Source organism: Bos taurus, chromosome 29, assembly GCF_002263795.3.
Source record: "Bos taurus isolate L1 Dominette 01449 registration number 42190680 breed Hereford chromosome 29, ARS-UCD2.0, whole genome shotgun sequence".
NCBI lineage: Eukaryota > Metazoa > Chordata > Mammalia > Artiodactyla > Bovidae > Bos > Bos taurus.
This window is the reverse complement of record NC_037356.1, coordinates 38,081,869-38,107,473: the sequence shown is the minus strand read 5'-3', so window position 1 is coordinate 38,107,473 and position 25,605 is coordinate 38,081,869. Positions and strand designations below refer to the sequence as shown.

Genomic DNA, 25,605 nt, shown 5'->3' with positions numbered 1-25,605 from the left:
CACAGAGTTATACAGATAAGAGAAGAGGTAGGATGGAGATAGAGGTGACCAGGAGGAGAAGAGGAGGAATCCAAAGGGAAGAGAGCATGCTAGCCAGTAATCACTTCCCTAAAAAAGGAGTATGTCAAGGGTGCATATTGTCACCCTACTTATTTAACTTATATGCAGAGTACATCATGAGAAATGCTGGGGTCGCAAAGAGTTGGACATGACTAAGTGACTCATCTGATCTTATCTGATCTAAATGCATATATATGGAATTTAGAAAGATGGTAATGATAACCCTTCCAAATTCAGATAAAAAGACTGAAGATTTATCCAAAATTTGCCAGGCACCAGATGAACCATATCAGGATTTTGTTGCCCGCCTGCTTGAGGCAATTGGTAAAATGATAGGGGATGAGCAGGCGGGGATGGTGTTGACTAAACAGCTTGCTTATGAAAATGCCAATTCAGCTTGTCAAGCTGCCCTGAGACCTTACAGAAAGAAGGGAGGCTTATCCGATTATATACGGATTTGTGCTGATATCGGCCCTTCGTATTCAAGGCATAACTTTGGCCGTGGCATTACAAGGAAAGACAGTCAAAGAAGTATCAACAACAAAAGCGGGATAAGACTAGTGGTTGGCTTCGAGTCCCTGGCTCTGGCTGCTTTTCTTGTGGCCAGATGGGTCATCAGGCCACCCACTGCCCGCAGAAACAGGCCCAGAGACCTGCTCAAACCCCTAACCTTTGTCCTAGGTGTAAGAAAGGCAGACACTGGGCGAAGGATTGCCACTCTAAAACTGACTTATGGGGAAAGCCACTTCCTCTGGTCTCGGGAAACTGGGTGAGGAGCCAGCCCCAGGCCCCGAAACAATGTTATGGGACAATGTAAAATCTGACCAAATTGGAGATGCTTCAAGGCCAAAACGCAGAACTGTTACCAAGTTGTTCAGAGCAACTGCAGGGAGTGCAGGATTAGACCTCAGTTCCTCCACCTACACAGTATTAACTCCAAAAATGGACATGCAGGCTTTGCCAACTGAAATTTTTGGCCCTCTTCCGAAGAACACTATGGGCCTCCTATTGGAGAAAAGCAGTACTACAATGAAAGGTTTATAAGTAGCCCCTGCTCTGATTATATGGGTGAAATAAAAATTATGGCCCATTCACCACAGGGCATAACAGTAATACAATCTGGTCAACGTGTTGCTCAATTAATTCTACCTCCTACAATTCCAGTTGGAAAAGCCATTAAGCAAGAATGAGGATCCCGAGGTTTTGGGTCTTCAGACACTTATTGGATTCAGGCCATTAAAAAGCAGCGCCCTGAGCTTCTACTGTATATTCAAGAAAAGGCTTTTAAAGGTATTTTGGATACTGATGCAGATGTTTCCGTCATATCTCAAAAACATTGGCCTGATGAATGGCCTAAGCAGGTTGTAATTTCTACTTTGCAAGGCATTGGGCAATCACACAACCCAGAACAGAGTTCAACCTTTTTAAAATGGAGGGACGAAGAAGGACATGAAGGACATTTTCAACCTTATATTTTGCCAGGATTGCCGGTTAATCTATGGGGGAGAGATGTTATGATGAATATGGGGGTATATCTTTATAGTCCAGATAAAAAGATTAGTAATCAATTGTCAGACCAAGGCCTTTTGCCCCATCAGGGGTTGGGGATAAATTCACAAGGGCCTTTACAACCCCTGATCCCTGCAGTTAAGAATGATAAAAAAGGTATAAGATGTTTTTAAGAGGGGTCATTGATCATCCTGCAATCCATGCTGATCCGATAAAATGGAAGTCTGACGATCCGGTATGGGTTGATCAGTGGCCCCTATCAATAGAAAAGATCACAGCCGCCAATCAGCTTGTGCAGGAACAGCTTGCTCCCGGCCATATTACCCCCGCAAATTCACCTTGGAATTCACCTATTTTTGTCATTAAAAAGAAAACAGGTAAATGGAGGCTATTACAAGATTTACGAAAGGTTAATGAAACAATGGAATTGATGGGCCCCCTTCAGCCGGGGTTGCCTACCCCCATGGCCATTCCAAAACATACTTACAAAATTATTATTGACTTCAGGTGATCTTCCTGACCCGGAGATGGAACCCACATCTCTTGGGTCTCCTGCATCCGTGGGTAGGTTCTTAACCACTAGCATGACAATCCAGTATTCTTGCTGGGAGAATCTTCTGGACAGAGAAGCCTAGCAGACTATAGTCCATAGGGTCACAAAGAGTTGGACACAACTGAAGCGACTTAGCACACACGTATGTACATGTATGATTGATTCACTTTGCTGTACACTGGAAACAAGCGTTGTAAATAGTACGTTGTAAATCAACTAAACTCCAATAAAAGTTTTTAAAAAGAAAAAATATATATTATTGACTTAAAAGATTGCTTTTATACTATTCCCCTTGCCACTAATGACTGTCAAAAATTCGCTTTTAGTGTCCCTTCTACAAATTATAAAGAACCTATGCAAAGATATCAGTGGCAAGTTTTACCTCAGGGAATGGCTAATAGTCCTACTCTCTGTCAGAAATTTGTTGCTCAAGCTTTAAAAACCACCAGGTCCTTGTACTCCCAAGTATATATTATTCATTATATGGATGATATTCTTTTGGCATGCCAAGATGAGGAGTTGCTATTAACAACATTCACTTATATGCGAACTGCATTACAGGATTATGGTTTGATTATCACAGCAGAAAAGGTGCAGCGCTTCCCCCCCCCCCCCATTCTTATTTGGGGTTTTTTTTTTTTTTTTTTTCTGGAAAAAGAATGGTTTTGAGCTCAGAAGATAGAGATTCATAAAGATAACCTGGTTACCTTGAATGATTTCCAAAAACTGTTAGGAGATATTAATTGGATAAGACCTTACTTGAAGCTAACTACAGGGGAAATGAAGCCTCTTTTTGATATTCTGAAAGGTGATCCTGATCCAACTTCCCCCCAAACTCTGACTCTGGAGGGAAGGCAAGCCTTAGATAAAGTTGAATAGGCCCTGTCTAAACAACAAGCTACTTATTGTGACTATACTCAGGAATGGGGTTTATATATTCTTCCTACTAAACATGCTCCTACAGCAGTCTTATTCCAAGGATGGCTTCACTTGCCTGCCTCTCCCTCTCGGGTACTAACCCCCTATTATGATTTGGTTGCTGCCCTAATAGCTCTTGGGCGGTCAGAACCCACTGTATGTCTAGGAAGAGACCCACATTTTATATGTGTTCCATTTTCTAAAATTCAGCAGGACTGGCTGTTTCAGTTTAGCGACAATTGGGTTATTGCCTTAGCTGGTTTTAGTGGAGGGCTTGATAATCATTATCCCTCAGATAAAATTTTACAATTTGCTCACTATCACCAATTTCTCTTCCCAAAATTCGTTGTTTCTCAGCTCCTTGCTGACGCCCTAACTGTATTTACTGATGGCTCTTCTAATGAAATATCTAGTTTGATTATACAGGACAATACTTCCGCCTGGCGTACTAATTATAAGTCTGCTCAAGAAGTAGAACTATTTGCCATTTTTCAGGCTCTATTACAAATCTCTGCTCCATTTAATTTATATTCTGACAGTCAATATATCATAAGAGCCTTAAACACTATTGAGACTGTTCAACTCATTGGTACCCTGAATTCTACTATTCAAACTCTTTTTCATGATATACAACATTTAATTTGTTCCAGAGTTAATAAATGCTATTTTGGTCATATTCGTGCTCACTCTGGGCTTCCTGGACCTTTAACACGAGACAATGCTTTGGCTGACGAAGCTACACTTATGATATTTCCTTCATTGGAACAAATGGCAAAAACTTCTCACAGCTTACACCATCAAAACAGCAATAGCTTAAGACTTCAATTTGGCATTACTCGAGAAGCTGCCAGACAGATTGTTAAGCAATGTCAAACATGTCCTCAATTTTTTAGTCCCCCATGGGAGTTAATTCCCAAGGATTGTTGTCAAACGATATATGGCAAATGGATGTTACCCATATTCCTGAATTTGGTAAACAAAAATTTGTTCATGTTACCATTGACACCTTCTCCGGCTTTTTACATGCCTGTCTACAATCCGGAGAAGCTAGAAAACATTGTATAGCTCATTGCATTAAATGTTTTGCTGTTATGGGAACCCCTAAAACCATAAAAACAGACAATGGTCCAGGATACACTGGAAAAAATTTTCAACTATTTTGTATGCAATTGTCTATCTCACATAAAACGGGTATCTCTTATAATCCTCAATGTCAAGGAATCATTGAACGGGCACATCAAACTCTCAAACATCAATTGCAAAAACTAAAGAAGGGGGAATTGTATCCCAATACCCCCTCCAACTCTCTAAACCATGCTTTATTTGTTCTAAATTTTTTACAATTGGATATAAGTGGCCATTCAGCAGCACAGCGATTTTGGAACTTTGATGCACAAACAATAAGACCTAAAGTCTTCTGGAAAGACCCACTTGTGGGAAAATGGTATGGACCAGATCCTGTACTAATTTGGGGATGAGGGCAGGTTTGTGTTTTCCCACAGGATGCCGAAGCACCGCGCTGGCTGCCGGAAAGTTTGGTACGCATGGCGGAGATGATGTCTAGTAAACCAGATGAAGAGATTGACGATTCAAGAGCATGATGAATTACCATCTCGGCAACAACTTCAGGCATTGATGCGAGAGGCACAGAATCGTGTTGCTGTGCAGGGCGATCCGATATCGCCTTTAAGCTTCCTGATAACCTTATTAATTATCTTAAATCAGATTAATACTGCACACTCTGACGAATATTCAAGTGCTTACTGGGCTTATTTTCCCGACCCTCCCCTTCTCCAACCGGTGGCCTGGGAGAGTCGGTCTATTCCCATATACACTAATGATACTGTGGCTTTGGGTGGTTTTTCAGATAAACATATTATTCCTAATCAAGTTAATTTCTCTTATCATGGAGTGTTTGATCGCTTACCTATTTGTCTGTCTAGATATTTTAATTCAACAGGATGTCTTTTTGTTGGGGAGTCAGGATATGCTGATTATGACAATGGTTGGAGCCTGTATATTCCTGGAGTAACAAAAGAATCTGGAACTCCTCAACGTCATAATGGAACCGGTCCTTTAGATATTCCTTTCTGCGACTTTGGAACAAGGGGAAGAGTCACTGCTGCACCATGGGAACTGTGTCGAGATGGAACTGCTACGGTTTATAACATATTTGGGACAAATGAGTCATTGTGGGACTGGTCTCCAGACTCAGCCCGAAACCCTGGAGCTCAGGATAATAGAAACTTTGCATCCCGTATTTGGAACTTCGGCGGCTCTAAAGTGTTCCAAACAGAAATCTGGAAACTAGCTGCCGCCCTTGGATGTGAGGGTTCCTACCTTCAGGTGGGATCGAAAGTGAGACACGGTTATTTGTGGAATCTCATCATGAGGTGCCCTAATGCATATGTGCCTCACCCTTATGCTTTACTAGTAGGATCTGTAAAAATACAACCTGGGTTATGAAATTATAATGTAACTTGTAACAATTGTACCTTAACTAACTGTGTCAGGGGAATTACTAATCAAACTAGGGTTCTAGTCTTAAGACAGCCTGCTTTTGTTATGGTTCCTGTAAAGATTAATAGGTCTTGGTATGATGGAAGGGAACTTGAACTTTGGAGAGAAGTAGAGGGTGCTTTAATGCGTTATCGCAGGGGAATAGGGTTAATAATTTTGGGATTTGTAGCTTTGGTAACTCTTATTGCTTCCTCGATTACTGCAGCCCTGTCCTTGGCACAATCAGTGCAAACTGCAACTTTTGTTAATAATCTGGCACAAAATTTATCCATTGCCCTGGGGACTCAAGAAGATATTGACAAAAAGCTAGAGGATCAATTGAATGCCCTTTATGATGTTGCAAAATGTTTAGGTGAAGAGGTTCAAAGTATAAAGTTGAGATTATGGGTACAATGTCATGCTGATTTTTGATGGATCTGTGTTACTCCAAAAAATATAATGATAGTTGCTTGGGATAAGGTGAAAGCTCTTTAGAAGGTATTTGGCATAATGAAAATATTTCCTTAGATTTGCTGCATCTACATCAGGAAATAATGTACACTGAAAATGCACCCAGACCTGATTTGGATGTTGTAAAAAGAGCTGAGTCTTTTGTTTAAGAACTTTTTTGATATGTACCTACTGTCAATAGTATTTGGTACTTGGGAGCAGCCATAGGAGGACTATTCTTAATAATTTTAACTGTTTTATTTCTTGCACCTTGTTTAATTAAAAAACTGATTGATGATCTATGGATGATAAAGGCTTCCATCTATGGAAATGGTCTGCGGTTAAAGGAACATACGCGTGCGCCTATATAAAAAGAAAGGGGGAGATGCGGGGAGCTGCCCATGAGAACGGGGTCCTTTGTCTGAAGGACACAAGCTCTGGGAGCTGCCTCAGTCCTTGAGGGTTTGCCTGCAAACATAGCTCTCTGTCCCGCCACCCCAGAGTTTAGGCACTTATTTACTGCAGACACCTGGAGTTTTGTGCAAACTTCTCATGCACAGAGAAATGTTATCTGGTGTAAGAAATAATAACAGGGTGCCATTCCCATGCTCTCAAGATTTCTTGTGACTGTTTGTAAGATGTATAGGTCAACCAAGAAAAAATGTCAACTGTCTTGTCTTTCTCACGCTCTTCTGTATAAATATAAGATGCTGAATAAAGTTGGTGTCAGACTGCATCCCTTCATGGAGACGTGTCTGAACCTCTTGACCCCATCTTTGTTGTAGTCTCTTGCTGTAGTTTCCTTTCTTAGCCCCGCCGTGCACGTTCTTGGGACCTGATCAACTTTGCTGGCTCGCACGGGCACCCCCGCTTGCTAGTGGAGGATGCAGTTGTCGGTGCTGCTTCTCCACTGGAAGTTACCATTGGGCATGTAATCTGTGGGTTTAAATTATTTATTTATTTTTCCTCCCAGTTATGTTGCCCTCTAAGGTTCCAAGGCTCGCCATAGACTCGCCAGTGAGAATGTTTCCTGCTGTTTGGAAACTTCTCTCTTTTGTAAGCTCCCTTCCCGGGACGGATCACAATCCCTACTTCTTTTGTCTCTCTTTTTATCTTTTACATTTTTTCCTACCTCCTTTCAAAGACAATGGGCTGCTTTTCTGGGTGCCTGATGTCCTCTGCCTGCATTCAGAAGTTGTTCTGTGGCATTTACTCAGCGTTCAAATGTTCTTTTGATGAATTTGTAGGGGAGAAAGTGGTCTCCCTGTCCTATTCCTCCGCCATCTTAGGATTGCCCCCGAAATTACTCATAATTTCCATGAGATCAATAAGGCCCTGAAGACAATATTGCCTTTCTAGTGGGCAATAGTAAACCTGGTCTAAAGGCTGGTTTCATCTCAGCTTTAAAAACTTTACAGCAAGCCTTCAAAAAATGCAATTGTTTCCAAGAAATTAACAGTGTTTGCAAACAGTGAAAGGAATAATTTATAAAAATTAAAAAAATATCCAGCATCCAAAGGTAAAGTGACCACATCCACAATCCAATTTAAAATTTCCATATAAATTGTGAAAGTATTTGTCCTAGTTTCATCTCAATATTGTAATTATCCTCTGATTAAGATAAATAAATAAATTTAAAAATAAAAAATCCAGATGTGCAAAGAAGAAAGAAAATATCCATAATGAGGGGAAAATCAATTAGTAAAGACACAAGTAAAATATATACTACCTAATGAGCAGGGAAGGACATTAAAATGTTTACTTCATCAAAAATGCTTATTTTCATGAAGCTGAAGAATACTGAGTATGTTAGAGACATGTAAAATAGAAATGCAAAGACTATGGGGAAAATATTAATTGTACATCAGAGAGATTTGAAGTAAGTTTAAGAGTGCTAAAATATATGTAAATGGAATCCCACAGGAAGTGAACAGCAGGAGAATAGAGCAAAGAACTTCATAATTACTGGCTGAAAAATTCCCAGGTATAATGAAAGCTTTAAACCCATTAACACAGAAGGTCAATTAATTCAAGGACAAGAAATATGACAACTATACAAAGGCACATCATAATTCATGGTTTAAGACAATAAACGAAAGAAATGTAACCAGAAGGAAAAACAGACACAATAGAACAAAAAATAGGGATGACAGCGGATTAGGCAAATGAAACAATGTTATCCAGATGACACTGGCACCAGATCTTAAATGCTGAGAGAAATATAATTGACTCAGAATTCTATACCCAAGAAAAATACATATCAAAAACAAGATAAAATACTTTCTCACACATACAACAACTACAAGACTGCATCACCACAAGCAGACCTTTTATAAAAGGTCTCAAGTCAGAAGGAATTTAAAACGAAGTGAAAATCTGGTTCCACAGGGGGAATGAATACTACCCAAAATAATAAGAGAGAAAAAGAGGGAGAGGCTAGCCCCATCATGAGGGACCACCATCAAAATTCCATGTCAAACTGGGTACTTCCTAAAGACCCTACTTCCTAATATCATCACATTGAGAGTCAAGGGTGGACACAATTCAGTCCATAGCAGCTATGCACATCATAGTAGCTATCTGTTTTTAAACCAAGACAGACTGTCGTTTCATTCCCTCTTTTACTCCTTATTCATTTTTCCAGAAGTATTTTAGGGATAAGATGAACATTTCACAAATGTACATAATGAGTATTTGTGGTAGAATTATAGAATATGAAAAAATTGCTCTTTTGCTCCCAATAAAAGAAACATTTAATATCCAGCCCATGTGCAGATTTCCCCGATTCTCAAAAACCAGATGTCTTTTCACAGTTATTGAAAGAATGTAGTCATACGTTGCACTTGGTTGTTCTCTTTAGAATGGAATAACTGTTCTTTTCTTAATTTTAATGCCATTTGTTTGTTCAGAAACAGGGAGGAAACAGGGTGGTTTCTCCTACAGAATTTACCACTATTGGGTTTAGAGCAGGAGTCCACAAACAGTCCAGAACAGTGGGTCAGGACCAGTACCAGTCCTTGGTCTATTAGGAACCAGACCTCCACAGCAGGAGGTGAGCTGCAGGCCAGTGAGTGAGGCTTCATCTGTATTATAGCTGCTCCCCATCACCCTCTCATCACCCCCAGAAGGGACAGTCTAGCTTGTTTCCCTGGAACCATTTGTAGTTACATAACCTATGCTTAATAGAAACAAAAATAGCATAAATATTGATGATTATTTTTCTTTCTCAGGGCTTAGAATGGTGAGTTGGTGTCCTAGCAGTCTATCACAGTGACAATTTAGATATTGACTATTAACATTTGGACACATTCGGCCAGCTTAAATTTAAATATTTAAAAACTAAGATAATGGGATCCAGCCCCATCCTGCATGGCAAATAGAAGGAGAAAAGTTGGAAGCAGTGACAGATTTCTTCATCTTAGCTTCTAAAACAACAGTGGATGCTGCCTGCAGCCATGAAATCAGAAGACGTTAGTTTCTTGGCAGGAAAGCTTTGGGAAACATAAACAGTGTGCTGAGAAGCAGAAACATCATTCTGCCCAACAAACTGGTAGATGTTTGGCGTTTTCACTTGGATTCCTAAACTTTCTGTCCAGTCCCCATTGGTCTTTGAAGTCCCTCAGCTTTCTGGTCCTTCAAGATACCCAAGATTATTTTGAGCATTTCTTTACCCAGTCCTGACATCAGCCATCTCTTTAAGATCTTCTGATGAGAAATGTATTTAGAAGCTAGATGCTAGGCCTCAAAATAGTCCCTGTTATCAAGTTGTCATTCCTTCTAGGCTTTACAGTGGTCAGAGGAGGAAGTACACATTTTCCTTAAAAATTAAAATAAAATGGAATATAATTAGTTTGTAGAAACTTATACTTTCAGTTCAAGATTTAAGACAGCAGGGTTTGAATTAAACTTCTATATGTTATGTGTGAACTTCTTTTTCTAGCCACTGAAAGGCTTACTTCAGAACGTTAGTTTTAATTATTGTCTTGCTTTTACCTGTTAACATACATACGGTTCTGTCACAATAACAGAAACAATATGAGGAACAATAAGTTGTTGAATTATTGCTCTCTGCAGCTGTGATGGTGGTGCAGATGCATGGTGGATGCAACGGGAGCACAGACGCACGGCAGAGATGAACTACTGCATGTCCAAATCAGGGGCGGCAGCCAAGAGGAGCTACCTTACTTCCAAGGTAAGGAGCAGCGGCTGCACTTTGCTGGAGCAGCCATGAAGAGATACCCCACATACAAGGTAAGAGAAACCCAAGTAAGATGGTAGGCACTGACAGAGGGCAACAGAGGGCAGACAGACTGAAGCCACAATCACAGACAACTAGCCAATCTGTCACATGGACCGCAGCCTTGTCTAACTCAATGGAACTAAGCCATGCCATGTGGGGACACCCAAGATGGACGGGTCATGGTGTAGAGATCTGACAGAATGTACTCCACTGGAGAAGGGATTGGCAAACCACTTCAGTATTCTTGCCTTGAGAACCCCATGAACAGTATGATAAGGCAAAAAGATAGGACCCTGAAAAATGAACTTCCCAGGTCGGTAGGTGCCCAATATGCTACTGGAGATCAGTGGAGAAATAACTCCAGAAAGGCTGAAGGGATGGAGCCAAATCAAAGACAACACCCAGTTGTGGGTGAGACTGGTGACAGAAGCAAGATTCAATGCTGTAGAGAACAATATTGCATAGGAATCTGGATTGTTAGGGCCATGAATCAAAGCAAATTGGAAGTGGTCAAACAGGAGATGACAAGAGTGAACATAGACATTCTAGGAATCAGTGAACTAAGATGGACTGGAATGGGTGAATTTAACTCAGATGACCATTATATTTACTACTGTGGGCAGGAATCCCTTAGAAGAAATGGAATAGACATCATAGTCAACGAGAGTCTGAAATGCAGTACTTGGATGCAATCTCAAAAATGACACTGTGATCTCTGTTCATTTCCAAGGCAAACCATTCTATATCACAGTAATCCAAGTCTATGCCACAATCAGTAACACTGAAGAAGCTAAAGTTGAACAGTTCTATGAAGACCTAGAAAACCTTCTAGAAAACACCTAAAAAAGATATTATTTTCATTATATGGGACTGAAATGAAAAAGTAGGAGTCAAGAAACACCAGGAGTAACATGCAAATTTTGCCTTGGGAGTACAGAATGAAGCAGGGCAAAGGCTAATAGAGTTCTGCCAAGAGAACGCACTGGTCGTAGCAAACATCCACTTCTGACAACACAAGAGAAAACTCTACATATGGACATCACCAGATGGTCGACACCAAAATCAGATTGATTATATTCTTTGCAGCCAAAGATGGAGAATCTCTATACAGTCAGCAAAAACAAGACTGGGAGCTGACGGTGGCTCAAATCATGAACTTCTTATTGCCTAATTCAGGCTGAAATTGAAGAAAGGTGAGAAAAGCACTAGACCATTCAGGTATGACCTAAATCAAATCCCTTAGGACTATACAGTGGAAGTGAGAAATAGATTTAAGCTACTAGATCAAATAGACAGAGTGTCTGATGAACTATGGATGGAGGTTCATGACATTGTACAGGAGACAGGAATCAACCATTTCCAAGAAAAATAAATGCCAAAAAGCAACCTGGCTGTCTGAGGAGGCTTAACAGATAGCTGTGAAAAAAGGGAAGCAAAAAGCAAAGGAGAAAAGCAAAGATATAACCATTTGAATGAAGAGTTGCAGTGAATAGCAAGGAGAGATAAGAAAGCCTTTCTCAGCAATCAATGCAAAGAAATAGAGGAAAACAATAGAATGGGAAAGACTAGAGATCTCTTCAAGAAAATTAGAGATACCAAGGGAATATTTCATGCAAAATGAGCTCAATAAAGGACAGAAATGGTATGGACCTAACAGAAGCAGAAGATATTAAGAAGAGGTGGCAAAAATACACAGATGAACTGTACAAAATAGATCTTCAAGACCCAGATAATCACGATGGTGTGATCACTCATCTAGGGTCACACACTCTGGAATGTGAAGTCAAATGGGCCTTAGGAAGCATCACAAAGTGTTGCACTCCATATGCCAGAAAATTTGGAAAAATCAGCAGTGGCCACAGAAATGGAAAAGATCAGCTCTATTCCAATCCCAAAGAAAGGCAGTGCCAAAGAATGCTCAAACTACAGCACAATTGCACTCATCTCACATGCTAGTAAAGTAATGCTTAAAATTCTCCAAGCCAGGCTTCAGCAATACATGAACCATGAACATCCAGAAGATCAAGCTGGTTTTAGAAAAGGCAGAGGAACCACAGATCATATTGTCAACATCTGGTGGATTATCAAAAAAGCAAGAGATTCCAGAAAACCACCTACTTCTGCTTTACTGACTATGCCAAAGCCTTTGACTGTGTGGATCACAATAAAATGTGGAAATTTCTTAAAGAGATGGGAATACCAGACCCCCTGACCTGCCCTTTGAGAAACCTGTATGCATGTCAGGAAGCAACAGTTAGAACTAGACATGGAACAACAGATTGGTTCCAAACAGGAAAGGAATACGTCAAGGCTGTATATTGTCACCCTGCTTATTTAACTTACATGTAGAGTACATCATGAAAATGCTGGGGTGGAGGAAGCGCAGGCTGGAATCAAGATTGCCGGGAGAAATATCCATAGCCTCAGATATGCAGATGACACTACCCTATTGCAGAAATGAAGATGAAAAAGAACCTCTTGATGAAGGTGAAAGAGGAGAGTGAAAAAGTGGGCTTAAAGCTCAACATTTAGAAAACTAAGATCATGGCATCCGGTCCCATGACTTCATGGCCAATAGATGGGAAACAGTGAAGACAGTGGTTGACTTCATTTTTCTGGGCTCCAAAATCACTGCAGATGGTGATTGCAGCCATGAAATTAAAAGACACTTACATCTTGAAAGGAAAGTTGAGACCAATCTAGACAGCATATTGAAAAGCAGAGACATTACTATGTCAACAAAGGTCTGTGTAGTCAAGGCTATGGTTTTTCCAGTGGTCGTGTATAGATGTGAAAGTTGGACTATAAAGAAAGCTGAGCCCTGAAGAATTGATGCTTTTGAACTGTGGTGTTGGAGAAGACTATTGAGTGTCCCTTGGACTACAAGGAGATCCACCCAGTCCATCCTAAAGGAAATCAGTCCTGAATGTTCACTGGAAGGATTGATGTTGAAGCTGAAACTCCAATACTTTGGCCACCTGATGTGAAGAGCTGACTCATTTGAAAAGACCCTGATGTTGGGAAAGATGGAGGGCAGGAGGTGAAGGGAATGACAGAGGATGAGATGGTTGGATGGTATCACCAACTCAATGGACATGGATGTGTGTGGATTCCGGGAGTTGATGATGGGCAAGGAGGCCTTGCGTGCTGCCATTCATGGGCTCACAAAAGTCAGATGCGACTGAGCAACTGAACTGAACTGACGTTGTTGAATATAGTTTCAGATTTCTTTCCTTTTTTTCTTTTGGTTTTCTTTCGTTTTGTTTTTGATGGGCAGTATTTTTGTTTTTCCTTAGAAAATATTCCACTCTCAATGTAGAGTCATAAGTCTGAGTTTAAAAGCCACTTAAGTAATGTGTTGTTATAGGTAGCTAGTCAACAACCTGATGCAATTAATTTATTAGTCTTTGTTCTCAATTTGTTCAGTTCAGTTCAGTCCTTCAGTTGTGTCCGTCTCTTTGCAACGCCATTGACTGCAGCATGCCAGGCTTCCCTATCCATCATCAACTCCCGGAGCTTGCTCAAGCTCATGTCCATAGACTTGGTGATGCCACCTAACCATCTCATCTTCTATCTTCCACTTCTCCTCCTGCCTTCAATCTTTCTTAATATGAGGGTATTTTCCAATGAGTCAGCATGTTTAGTATGCATTCAGTACCTTTTTAAATCAACCAACATGAATTAAATTCCTCTCTGTCCCTACTGCATTCCCAATTCTAGGCCAGAAACAAAAAATTGCAGAGACTGAAGGCTGATTCCAACACATCGCTGTGGATATTTTGTTCCCACTTTTTTTTTTGGGGGGGGGGGGGGGGGGGGGACATGGAATTAGTTGCTAACATTAAAATCAGCAGATTGTACATAAATATCCAAACTTCTGATTCTCTTGAAAACATGTCCAACTGGCCTGCTTACCAGCATGGGAGAAGTAGAGAAAAGGCTGCTCCTAGTGGTAAGGCCTGTGCTGCCCAGATTCCAACATGGCCATCTAGTCCTAGTGTCATATCTCCTGCCTCCTGGGGCCATGAGTTTGTGAGAACTAGACTTCTAGCTCTCTTAAGTTAAAGACTACTTTTGTCTTGATCAACTTTGTCTTTGAAGCCTTTAACCCAGAACCTAGCACACAGTTCTTCCTTGCACAGTTGTTGGATGATATAAAATATCTCATGGATGCATACGGCATTTCTTCCAATACTGAAATGATGCAATTGAAGTATTGCTCTGCCCTAAATCTTTGATGCAGACTGGCATCATAGGTGCCCCCTCTTTGATGTCTGTCATTAGACCCACTACCTAAAGCCAGTTCTCTGTCCCTGGGCTGTCCTTGAGGTCTTCACTTTGCCATTTGACCACTTATCCTCCTAGCAATCTCGTCTCCAATGAAGACAGCAATGCATATCTCATGAAGTGGCTAGGAAAATGACATGAATCCATGAATGTCGATCATGGCCCCTAGTATCCATTTTCATGATGTTCTTAGCAGTTTTTTCTCCATGTAGGCAAGGTTCCCTGTCTTCTTAGATGTCCATGCAGATTAGTTTGATTTTCCAGCCAAGGTTCAAGGAAGAGATTGCAGTTCAATTCTCTGTATTCTGAGAAGCTTCAAAGGCTACTCACCAAGGACACTGATGAAGGTAAAGATTTTATCTAGAGCTTTGTGTTTTTTCAGATCTTTTAGTGGCCTAAAGGGGAAAACTCGGGTAGGTCAGAGCATATATAACTTGGGGCTCCTGGTCACCACTACATGCTAAGAACCCAAACTTCCCTGAGTACTTGGATGCAGGAAAGAAGCATGAAGTGGCTTGTGCTCCTAGGGCTGGTGGCCTTCTCAGAGTGCGTAGTCAAGTAAGTATGGGGACTGTAAGCCACATCATGTTCCTTTCTCGGATTTTTCTTTTCATCCGATTATTCTTCCAGCCATCAGGTTTAGAAGGGAATGGAGTATTTCCCTAAGAGTCTTAAAGTTCAACTCTTATGTATTGACAAGTAACTTGCTATAGGAACTGTGGATCCCAAGGTCTTGGTGTAGATTTGGGTTGCACAATCTTGGGGTCCAGTCATGTCACGACCTATTGAAAATGTAACTCCTTTCAACTGTTCAGGGCACAGTCTATGCAGATGTCGATGTGGTCCTGTGGAATAACACTTTTCTACATTTTATTCAACACATCCTCTTTTTTCCCTGTCTACTTCAGTGTGTGTATGCCTATGTCTGCATCTCGGTATCGCTGTCATTTATTTCTCCATCTCTTTGGAAGTCACTGGGAGTGTATTTTTCTTTGTGTTGTTTGCTTTTAATTGTTCATTTGACTCTTACTTCCTTCTCAAGCCTCTGAATTTCCCTTATTTGTTCCCTGTATCTTGGATTCTTCGTTCAACTCTTCTCTTTCAACTTGGAGAAAGATACACTGTTTTATATACACTGTTTTATATCTGACAAGCAGTGTGACCACAGCCAATTCAGAAACCTCTTGCATTTCAAATTGCTCCCTTGTAAAAGAAGATAAGAGTTCCCCTTCTACCTCCTTCCTTGAGGTTCTATGAGAAGGAATGAGTGGGATGGCAAAAGAAATGCTAATGGCTGTAATTTTTGAGACTTCCTATTTATCAGGTACCTTATATCCATCACTTCACTTATCCCCAAGATATCCTATTTGGAGGGTTTGTATCATTACATTCCACCATTTTACTAAAGGGGAGACTGAGACACCACATGATCATATAGCTTACCCAAGATTGCAGAATGGAACCTGTATTCAAGTCTATGTCTTTGCCATGGTATATGCATAAAATTCTGACAATAAAGTGCCTCATAAAAATGATTAGAAAATACACAGGGCCATTACAATGACAGTTATACCTTAACACTGACAGTTTGTTGTAGCATCTTCTTTGTTTTTTTGTCAAATGCTCGGTGAAAGAATACCTCTAAGGAGAGTGAAGACCATGACAAAAACCCTCAGTGGGAAAAACATGCTGAACAATTTCCTGAAGGAGCATGCTTACAGACTGTCCCAGATTTCTTTTCATGGCTCAAATCTAACTATTCACCCGCTGAGAAACATCAGGGATGTGAGTATTTTGGGAGGATGGTGCTCTACAGCGCCCCCTGGTGCTCTAGCCTAGCACTGGGGCTCATCTGGAGGTGCCAGGTGGGATATTGGGGTTGGGGTTCCTGCAGGAGGCAGAGACATTGGAAAACAGGGACCCCCACCAGAGGAGAAGTCACTCTCATCCTTAACTGTTGGTCTTTGTGACTGGGCCTGGCAATTACCAGGCGGCAGGTAAATATCCATTTCTGTGTCAAAGATGTGTCATTAGTTTGAGGGCGATTGTTCCTTCTGAACTAAGTGAGCCACTCAGTTACAGATGAAGAGTGAACCATCACTGATCAAAAGGTAGGGCCAACTGCAAAGCAATTGTGAATCCCCAGGCAGAGGAATTCAGTTTTCATAGATGCAAGAAAGACAGCAATATAAAGTTACTGAACCTGTATTCCTTGTATGGCCATAAGAATCACTGTGGTTACTGTTTTCAGATTAGACAAAGGGCTTACTTTGTCTTCAAGAATTCCATGCCAGCCTGAGAGATAGGCGAAGAGTAAATACATGTCAAATGAAAGGGTCACCTGTGTGGTGTTGATTGGATGTGGTCTGAGTTTGGAGGGAGTGCCTGGGTTTGAGCAAGAAGGACCTCCTGGAGAAGCGGGTGCTAAGGCTGGGTTTGAAGAGATACAGAGCTTCTCAAATAAAGGCACCAGGACTTCCCCAGGTGTCCAGCGGTCCTGGAGGCCCAGTGGTTATGCCTCTGGGCTTCCAATGCAGGAGGTACCACTTGAATGTCTGGTCATAGAGTCAATATCCTGCATACAATGTAGCACAGGACAAATATATCAAATGCAGATACCTCTGTGACCAAAGTCTGTGAGCTTCACGGTGGTTAGAAAGTGATCTCAAGAGATATGTGACACCCCGAGGGAGGCAGCAGTGTGGGAATAGAGGGTAGCCAATTCTGCACTAACCCACTCCCTCTTTCTCCCTGTAGTTGTTCTACATGGGTAACATCACCATTGGAACACCCCCTCAGGAATTCCTGGTTGTCTTTGACACAGGCTCATCTGACTTGTGGGTTCCCTCCGACTTTTGCACCAGTCCAGCCTGTTGTGAGTACAGACACCCCCTACCCGGACCATCCTTCACTTGCCCTGCCTCCCTGTTTCCATCCTTGGCACCTGATAACATTCATATCTTGTGTCTGCAGCTAAACACTTTAGGTTCAGACATCTTCAGTCTTCCACATTCCGGCTTACCAATAAGACCTTCAGCATTGAATACGGATCTGGGACAATGGAAGGAATTGTTGCTCATGACACAGTTCGGGTAACAGTGTAACATATTCTGAGTCAGGAGTGGCTATGGAGTGACCACTGCTGACAAAACTGATGCAGGACCACCTGCCAGGGCCCTTCCTATCCTAACTCCCATAGATACTGACCATCTTATCCACAGGATCCTGTCTCTGGGGAGGCAGCGCCCATGGTGACACACGAGCAAACAGATTAGCTAATCCAGAGAGTGGTTTGAAGTGTGGACTTGCAGCTCCTCTGCCCATGCGTAGTTCAAGGTTCATTTTGCTGGGAGCGAGAAGAGGGGGGAAAAGCACCCACTTTTATATTCACAGACTGTTCCAGGCACTTTCAGGTGATAACTGGTTTAATCCTGCAACAACCCCACACAGCAGTTATTCTGATTAGCTCATGAGACATATGAGGAAACTGAGGTGCAGACAGAAAGGACCTTGTTGAGGGCACACATGTGGTAAAAGATGGAATTAGGCTGGCTTTTCAGGACTGAAGTTGCTGTGGGGTGTTTGGGGACAGAATAAAACCGGTCTGGGGACCTTGGGGAAGTCAAGGGCTTCAGGTATCCAGAGTGGGAAACTGGGGACCTGAGAAGTCAAGGGGCCTGATTAATTAATTCTCACCCTAGAGGACCCTTGAGAGTCTAATAAACCTATGGCCTGCTTCCCCCAAAATCCTTGAGTAGTTCCCGTCTCTCTCTCTTTCTCTCCCATACATACTCACAGAAGTCTACACATATCCCCAAAAGTGATTTCCCCAGGCAGTAATTTCATAGAACCTTGCAAGCAAGATTGTGTTTTCGGCTTCTGTCTTCCTGGACAGATGCAGAATCCACAGTACATCACAGATAATGCAGTCCATTCCTGTCATTAGGTCACAGTGATGCCAAAGAGAAGGCTATCTTGCTCTCGATTGTTTTGTCCATAAAGTGGCACCAATGGGACCTGGCCTGACCCCTGTTGCTCCACCTGTAGAGAAGCCAAGAGGCCAATTTGACTCATTCAGGTGGTATTTTACAGAGGGCCAGATGTTATAAAATTCACAGCCTCTCTCAAATTGAACCCAAATTCCCCTCCCAGCTTGATCTAACCATCTGTTGGCCACCAAAGACAGAGCCCAGCCTCAATTCTTCTTTGAGGATCTAATGGCAATGCATCCCACTGCAGTTCTAGTCCCACTTCACGTATCTGTAAGTGGGAACACTCTTCCCTCCCACAGATTGGGGACCTTGTAAGCACTGACCAGCCGTTTGGTCTAAGCATGACAGAATCCGGGTTTGAGGGTATACCTTTTGATGGCGTCTTGGGCTTGAACTACCCCAACATATCCTTCTCTGGAGCCATCCCCATCTTTGACAAGCTGAAGAATCAAGGTGCCATTTCTGAGCCTGTTTTTGCCTTCTATTTGAGCAAGTAAGTCTGAAATGGGCAATCCCTTTCTCCAAATTAGCTATAAGATTCTTTCAGTTGCACAAAAATGTATACAACACTTGAATATGAAGTATCTGAGAGATAATCTAACCCAGGATAACTATGGACCCAAGACCCTACCTGGCTTCACCCCTGGCTTTTATAAATAAAGGTTTATTGGAGCACAACCCTACTCCTGGGGTCAGGACCAGTAGTGTGGTCTAGGGGGTGAGTGAGGAGGAAGGCTAATGGAAGGCAACAGGAAACAAGTTGAAGGAAAAGGCATTAGGATTTGCTTATGAATTTGATAAGGAAGGAAGGATAAGGATGGTGGATATCTTTCCTTCCTCATTAACATTTCATTGGGAGCCCAGGACCAGCTACCCAATTTGTAGGACCCAGTGAGAAGCAAAAGTATGGGACACAAAAGTGTGGGACCCGTTGTTCAAGAAAATATGAGGCATTTCAAGAAAGGGAGAGCAGAAGTGGAGTCCCTTCTGAGCTTGGGGACCTTTTGACATTAGAGGTCACATGCCATTGGAGCCAACACTGGGTGACTTGAACCCACACCCTTAGAACTCCGAGGCCTTGATTTTCCTGAAAAATGACAAGGTGGACTATGGGAAAGCCAAAACACTTCAGCACCCTGTCCTCTGAGGGTGTCTGAGCACTCAGGTCGCTGGAGGTCCAGGGTGTCTTCAGAAGACAGAGTGGGTGGAGCCCAGCCAAGTGATTCAGCTTCTAACCTCCTCTGTGCAACTCATTAACCAGTAACAGACCTCAGTCTGGATCTCAATCTCTCCTAGACTCGATTTCTGCATCTGCACATGGGGATCTTATTAGAGCCTTGATGGGTGGACAAGCGCAGCTCTCAGAAAGTGCTGCTGTTACTGTCCTCCTAGGATCCCCCCATCACTTCTCTCTACAGAGACGAGCAGGAGGGCAGTGTGGTGATGTTTGGTGGGGTGGACCACCGCTACTACAAGGGAGAGCTCAAATGGGTACCATTGATTGAAGCGGGTGACTGGATTGTACACATGGACTGGTAAGCCTCTCCCTCTGAGGGTCAGCCCAAGTGATGCTCCCACTTCTGTACGTGGACACAGGCAGACACACACAAATGCATTCGCAGACACACAGTCACACAGACATATACACCACCCACAACAACACAGACAGATACACAGACACATGGAAGCATACAAGCAGATACACATAAACATACACAGCAACACATAAAATCATGCATAGCTAGTCAGAGACACACAAGCACACACAGAGACACATACAAACACACATACAAGCAAACACACAAGCACATAGATACACAAACAACCCACGGGTTTATAACTCCCAGGCCTTCTGATCATGGCTCTGACCAGGGTCCTAAAAGGCACCAAAGAGGTCTGTGTAGCTGAGAGAATGCTGCACCCACTGACCTTTGAGGTGGGGAGCATGGTCAGAAGACTCTACAGTGTGGTGAATAGAGGATCAGGGAGAATTTGTCCAGCCTGAACAGAGTTATGATAAGACGACCAACTGTCCAGGGCTACCTAGGACATAGGAAGTTCTCAGTACAGATAAATGTCATTTTAAAAACAGGGACAATCCTGAGAAAATGGGGAAAACTGGTCTTCTTAGGGAGCAGCTACCCAGCAGTGGAGAGAGGTTGGCTGCAGTCTTAAGACGTGAAAGCAACTAAAAAAAAGACACAAGTTCTTGGGCACACAGTAGGACAGAGGCTATTACAGAGAATCAGGAAGGTGGGATACAGCAGTGACCTGAGGACAAGAGGCACAATTGATAGGATTCTGTGTCATACCCTCAGACAAAAGCTTTGGAGTTCCTGTGGGCTAGACATGTATTTCCTTGCCAGGGTCTCAGGGTCTGAGCTGGTTGTAGGAGCACTGCTGGGAGACACCCTCTCCCAGAGGAGCCCCTCTATCCCATCATTATGAGAATCTGCTGCCCCTGTGAATCTCCATCTTCACTCTGTGTGCGACCCATTATTTGTTCCCCATCAGATACAGCTCTCTGGAGGTTTCTTATTGTTGTCTCAGTCTTCATTCATTCATTGAACAGACAAGCATTGGGCTTCCACTGTGTGCCAGGCACTTGAGGGAGGCAAGGAGAGTAAAACTCACCCTCACATTTAAGAAGGCAGATGTACATGAAGTGACTTGCCCACATAGTGAATTGTGACTTTGGTACACGCTAGATATGAGGAGGAGAAGGCAATGGCAACTCACTCCAGTACTCTTGCCTGGAAAATCCCAGGGATGGTAGAGCCTGGTAGGCTGCCCTGTATGAAGTCGCACAGACTCAGACACGACTGAAGTGAGTTAGCAGCAGTAGCAGCAGCAGACACGAGGAAGGGTCTACAGAGAGTGACTAAGACAGGAGACTGATAAACACCGGGGGAAAGACTTTCCAAAAACAATACAATAAAGCTGGAATCTGGAAGATGAGAAGAAATTTGCTAGTCAAAGTGGAGTGGAGTCTTCTAGAAAGGAAGACCAGCTAGCTTCTGTCAAGGTACAAAAGATCCTGGTGTATTCAAGTACTGCATTCGAGGATGTCAAGAAAGGTGCTGTGTCTAGAGCAAAGGAAAAGAGGCCAAGAGATGAAGGGCTGTTTAGGATACAGTCGGGAAGGGGACAACTCTGGGGAGACTCAGAATGACCTTGATGCCCACTTTCTTCCTTTGTCTCTCAGCATCTCCATGAGAAGAAAGGTTATTGCTTGTTCTGGCGGCTGTGAGGCCGTTGTTGACACCGGGGTATCAATGATCAAAGGCCCAAAAACACTGGTTGATAACATCCAGAAGCTCATCGGTGCCACTCTACGGGGTTTCAAGGTGAAGGGTCATGCCCCAGGGTCACTCCCAGTCTCCACACACAACAAGGATCTCCAGGGCCAACCTCTCACCCTCTCTCTCTAACAGCACTACGTTTCATGTTCTGCAGTCGATACCCTGCCCTCTATTACCTTCACCATAAACGGTATCAACTACCGAGTGCCAGCTCGAGCCTACATCCTCAAGGTAAGGGGAAAATACTGAAGTTTGGTTCTCAAACTGGAGCTTGCGGGAACTCTTGGGCTGCTGCTGGGAGGAGTGCGCCCTCTGGAGGCCATGATAAACCATTGCAGATGCTGCTGAGCCCTGTGGCTGGGCCAGTGCCTCCCACAAAACCAATCACTTGAGAATAAAGGGCCGTGTAGGACACTGATCTTCCTGAAATAAATGTGGAGAGGCCACACCATATCTCATGGTGGGAGTCAAAAGGAGAGGGGAACACTAAGGTCCTTAGTCCTCAAAGAGCTTCAATTCAATCTGAACCCGTAGGTGCATGAACATGGAATTCAGCACTAGCAGTCCCTGAAATAGGCCATGTTACAAGAAGAATGGCTGGGGATAGTCCCAGTGTGATGTTCCAGTATAAGTTCACAGTTTCCCTTCCCTTCTCAAAGTTTTCCTGGTTTGAATGATAAATTATATGGTCAGCCTAGTTCTTGGCTGCATCTTCCCCTTGCTCCAGCCAGGTGCCCCCTTTGTGAGCTGTGGGGGTATCCGACCCCTCTGTGGGGAGGTTGGATGCTAATATGAATAAAGGATTCACTGTGACTGCTCAGCCCCAGCACTGGGTGGAGGCTTCATGTCAGCTCTTAGTGGTAGTTCAGAGCAGGCTGATGGGTTCAAAGAAGGCTCTGAGGAAAAGAGGGAATTTCAGGAATTCTAAAACCAGAAACTTATTGAGCTTTATGGAGGCTTGCTTGGTTCTAGGCAAAACTGCACGGGATTCCATGCAAATGGCATCTCAAGGTGATCTGCACTGGGGCACTGGGGACTTACTAGGGGTGATGAGGGCTACAGACTGACCAGTGGGGATGGGGAACCAGAGTACGTTACCCAACCAAGCCTAGAGTGGCCAAAGAGAGTGACTGTGGGCTGAAGGAGGCTTCACAGCATTCCTGAGTTAAGTCTTCAGGAACGTGTTTGGGCACTGCTCTATTTAAGATGGATAACCAACAATGAGTTACTGTGTAGCACCAGGAACTCCGCTCAGTTATATGACAGCCTGGATGGGAGTGGTGTCTTTGGGACCAGGATACTTGGATACATACGGTTGAGTCCCTTTACTGTCCACCTGAAATTCAGATTATTGTTAATCAGCTGTACTCAAATACAAAATAAAGTTTTTTAATAAAGTATGGATTGTGGGGATGCAGGAGGAGAACCAGCATTCTCTGCAGAGAAAACAAGGAGCAGGAGTCAGAAGGAAAGATATAGGGAGTGAGGAGAGCTATGGACTCACTTGTTCTTTTTGAAAAAATTATACTAAAGTGTGGCTAATCTTCAGTGTTGCACTAAGTTCTGCTGCACAGCAATGTGACTCAGTTATACACATAAAAATATATATTTTCTTATTCTTTTTCATGTGATTTATCACTGAATATTGAATATAGTTTCTTATGCTCCACAGTAGGACTTTGTTTTTCATTCCTCTGTTTCTCCACTCCCAGTCCTCCGCTCCACCACACCCTTTCTCATGGCAACCTCATGTCTTGGCCCTCTTTGGTTTTGGATGAACTCTCATATCCCCTGATGCTGAGAAAACCCCTTGATACTTACCAAAAGAGGGAAATAAAACAAAGGATTGTGCTGGGTTTGGATATTGGGGGGAGTCACCCATAAGGGCTCACGCTGACTAGTGTGTGTCTCTGACTCCTCCAGGATTCTAGAGGCTGCTGCTATAGCAGCTTTCAAGAGACCACTGTGAGTCCATCTACAGAGACCTGGATCCTGGGTGACGTCTTCCTGAGACTGTATTTCTCAGTCTTTGATCGAGGAAATGACAGGATTGGCCTGGCACGGGCAGTGTAAATGCTTGGAGTGTTCAGGAATCAGTAAGGCCACTCATAACACACACTCACTCACACTTTGGGCACTCCTGCCCACGATGCTGGTGAACTGTGTTTGGTGGTCTGCATACCCTATTCTCAATAAAGAATAAAGGGTTTCACTCTTAATGGTGCTGAAACAAATGGTTGTCTCTATTTGTGTGTGGGAGTGAAGGATCTAGAACCAAGTCTGAACCAAAATTGAGAGGAGCCCTACTCCAACTGGCTTCAAGGAAAAGGGAGACTCATTGAAATGATTCTGGGAATCCAGGACACAAGACTCAGAGCAAACACAAAGATCTCAGTGACTGGACCCAAGAAATCAGAAGTCATCAGTTCTCTCTTTCTCACCCTCAGTGTTTCCCTTCCCTCTTCTTTGATGGCCTTAGCCTGACAACTTTCTTCCTTGAGGCTTCTACACCTAGTGAGGGAGTCCAAGCTACCTGCCCTAGGGTTTTATATCCTGAAGGCATCTCCTAGTAAGGAAAGAAGCTTGGAGCCATCAGAGTTCAAGGGTGTTCCCTGAATGATTCACCTCAGTTCATCTGCACAGCCCTAGATCAGCCAACCTGGCAGGGACATGGAGTCCTAAGACTGGCTTTACATGGTCACTGGCCCTGACCCAGCAGCACACATGATTGTCAATTTACTCCAGAACTACATGACTGAAGCTGGGGAGAGGCAGCCTCAAGGATAGCGACTGGGGGATGGTCTAGGCCATGGAAGAGTTTGTGATGACCCACCAACTCCACCATCTCCTCATTCATAGGAATCATAAGGGGTAATGAAATAGACTTTCTTCATCCCATCTCAGATGATCTTATCGCTGGACTTCTCCTCCAGGGGTTTTTGGGTGAGGTACTTCATGCAGAGCTGGTTCCCTCTTGTTCCCACACCCCAGTCACCAGCTCTCTGCCACATATGCCTGCTCTGTCCTTTCCAGGCCTACTTGGTAAGTGGTGGCTCCAGTGGATCCCTGAGCCATCCTCCTCCTCCAGGGCCAGGAATGCCCCTTTCTTTGCTTCCAATGCTGCTGGGGAGACTGCAACACATGTATCGGGGGGCCCAAGGTACACAGAGCCTTCAGCCTTTCTGACCTTCCTCCAGGGGTGGAGCTACAAACTATTTGCTTGGAGCTGCCATGGTTAGGCACTTTTGCAGTGGGAGCATCCTTTCTTTCCTCCTGGAGTCCCTCAGTAGATGTCTCAGCTAAGACAGCAGGGGTCAGAGTTTGATTTCCTTTCAGATTGACTGGTTTGATCTCCTTGTTGTATAAGGGACTCTAAAGAATCTTCTCAAGCATCCCAGTTCAAAAGCTCAATTTTTGGCATTCACCCTTTTGTATGGTCCAGATCTTACATCTGTACATGATTGCTGGAAAAATCATAGCTTTGACACTACAGACCTCTGCAGCAAAGTGAGAATCTGCTTTTTATTAAGCTGTGCAGTTTTTTCATAGCCTTTCTTCCTTCCAAGGACCAAGTGTGTTTTAATTTTGTGGCTGCAATCAAGGTCCATAGTGATTCTGATATCCAAGAAAATAAAATTAGTTTCAACTTTTCCATCATCTATATGCCATGAAGTGGTGGGATTGGATGCCGTGAATGTTGAGTATATTTTTGTGAATAGTTTTCTGAATGTTGAGTTTTAAGCCAGCTTTTTTCATCTCTTCTCCTTATCAATTTGTCTCTAGTTCTTTGCTCTC

The 25,605-nt window shown here is 43.1% G+C and overlaps 1 protein-coding gene and 1 long non-coding RNA gene across 3 annotated transcripts in view; one reads left to right on the top strand and one right to left on the bottom strand.

Moving 5' to 3' along the window:
- The window catches only part of LOC132344200 (uncharacterized), a 37,077-nt gene extending 32,021 nt beyond the window's left edge, over positions 1 to 5,056 (bottom strand). Inside the window, exon 1 of the long non-coding RNA XR_009493359.1 lies at positions 4,968 to 5,056. This is a non-coding gene — a long non-coding RNA (uncharacterized lncRNA). The remainder of the gene's footprint in view (positions 1 to 4,967) is intronic.
- Positions 4,928 to 24,044, top strand: PAG15 (pregnancy-associated glycoprotein 15). 2 transcript variants are annotated; one of them, XM_059882761.1, is made up of 11 exons: positions 4,928 to 5,386; positions 10,064 to 10,181; positions 14,729 to 15,074; positions 16,151 to 16,301; positions 17,274 to 17,391; positions 17,490 to 17,608; positions 18,808 to 19,001; positions 19,927 to 20,043; positions 21,714 to 21,855; positions 21,943 to 22,041; positions 23,734 to 24,044. In XM_059882761.1, exons 3-11 carry the CDS (start codon positions 14,974 to 14,976, stop codon positions 23,881 to 23,883), a joined length of 1,191 nt encoding a protein of 396 aa, XP_059738744.1. In that variant the 5' UTR covers positions 4,928 to 5,386; positions 10,064 to 10,181; positions 14,729 to 14,973; the 3' UTR covers positions 23,884 to 24,044.
- The last annotated feature ends 1,561 nt before the right edge of the window (positions 24,045 to 25,605 follow it).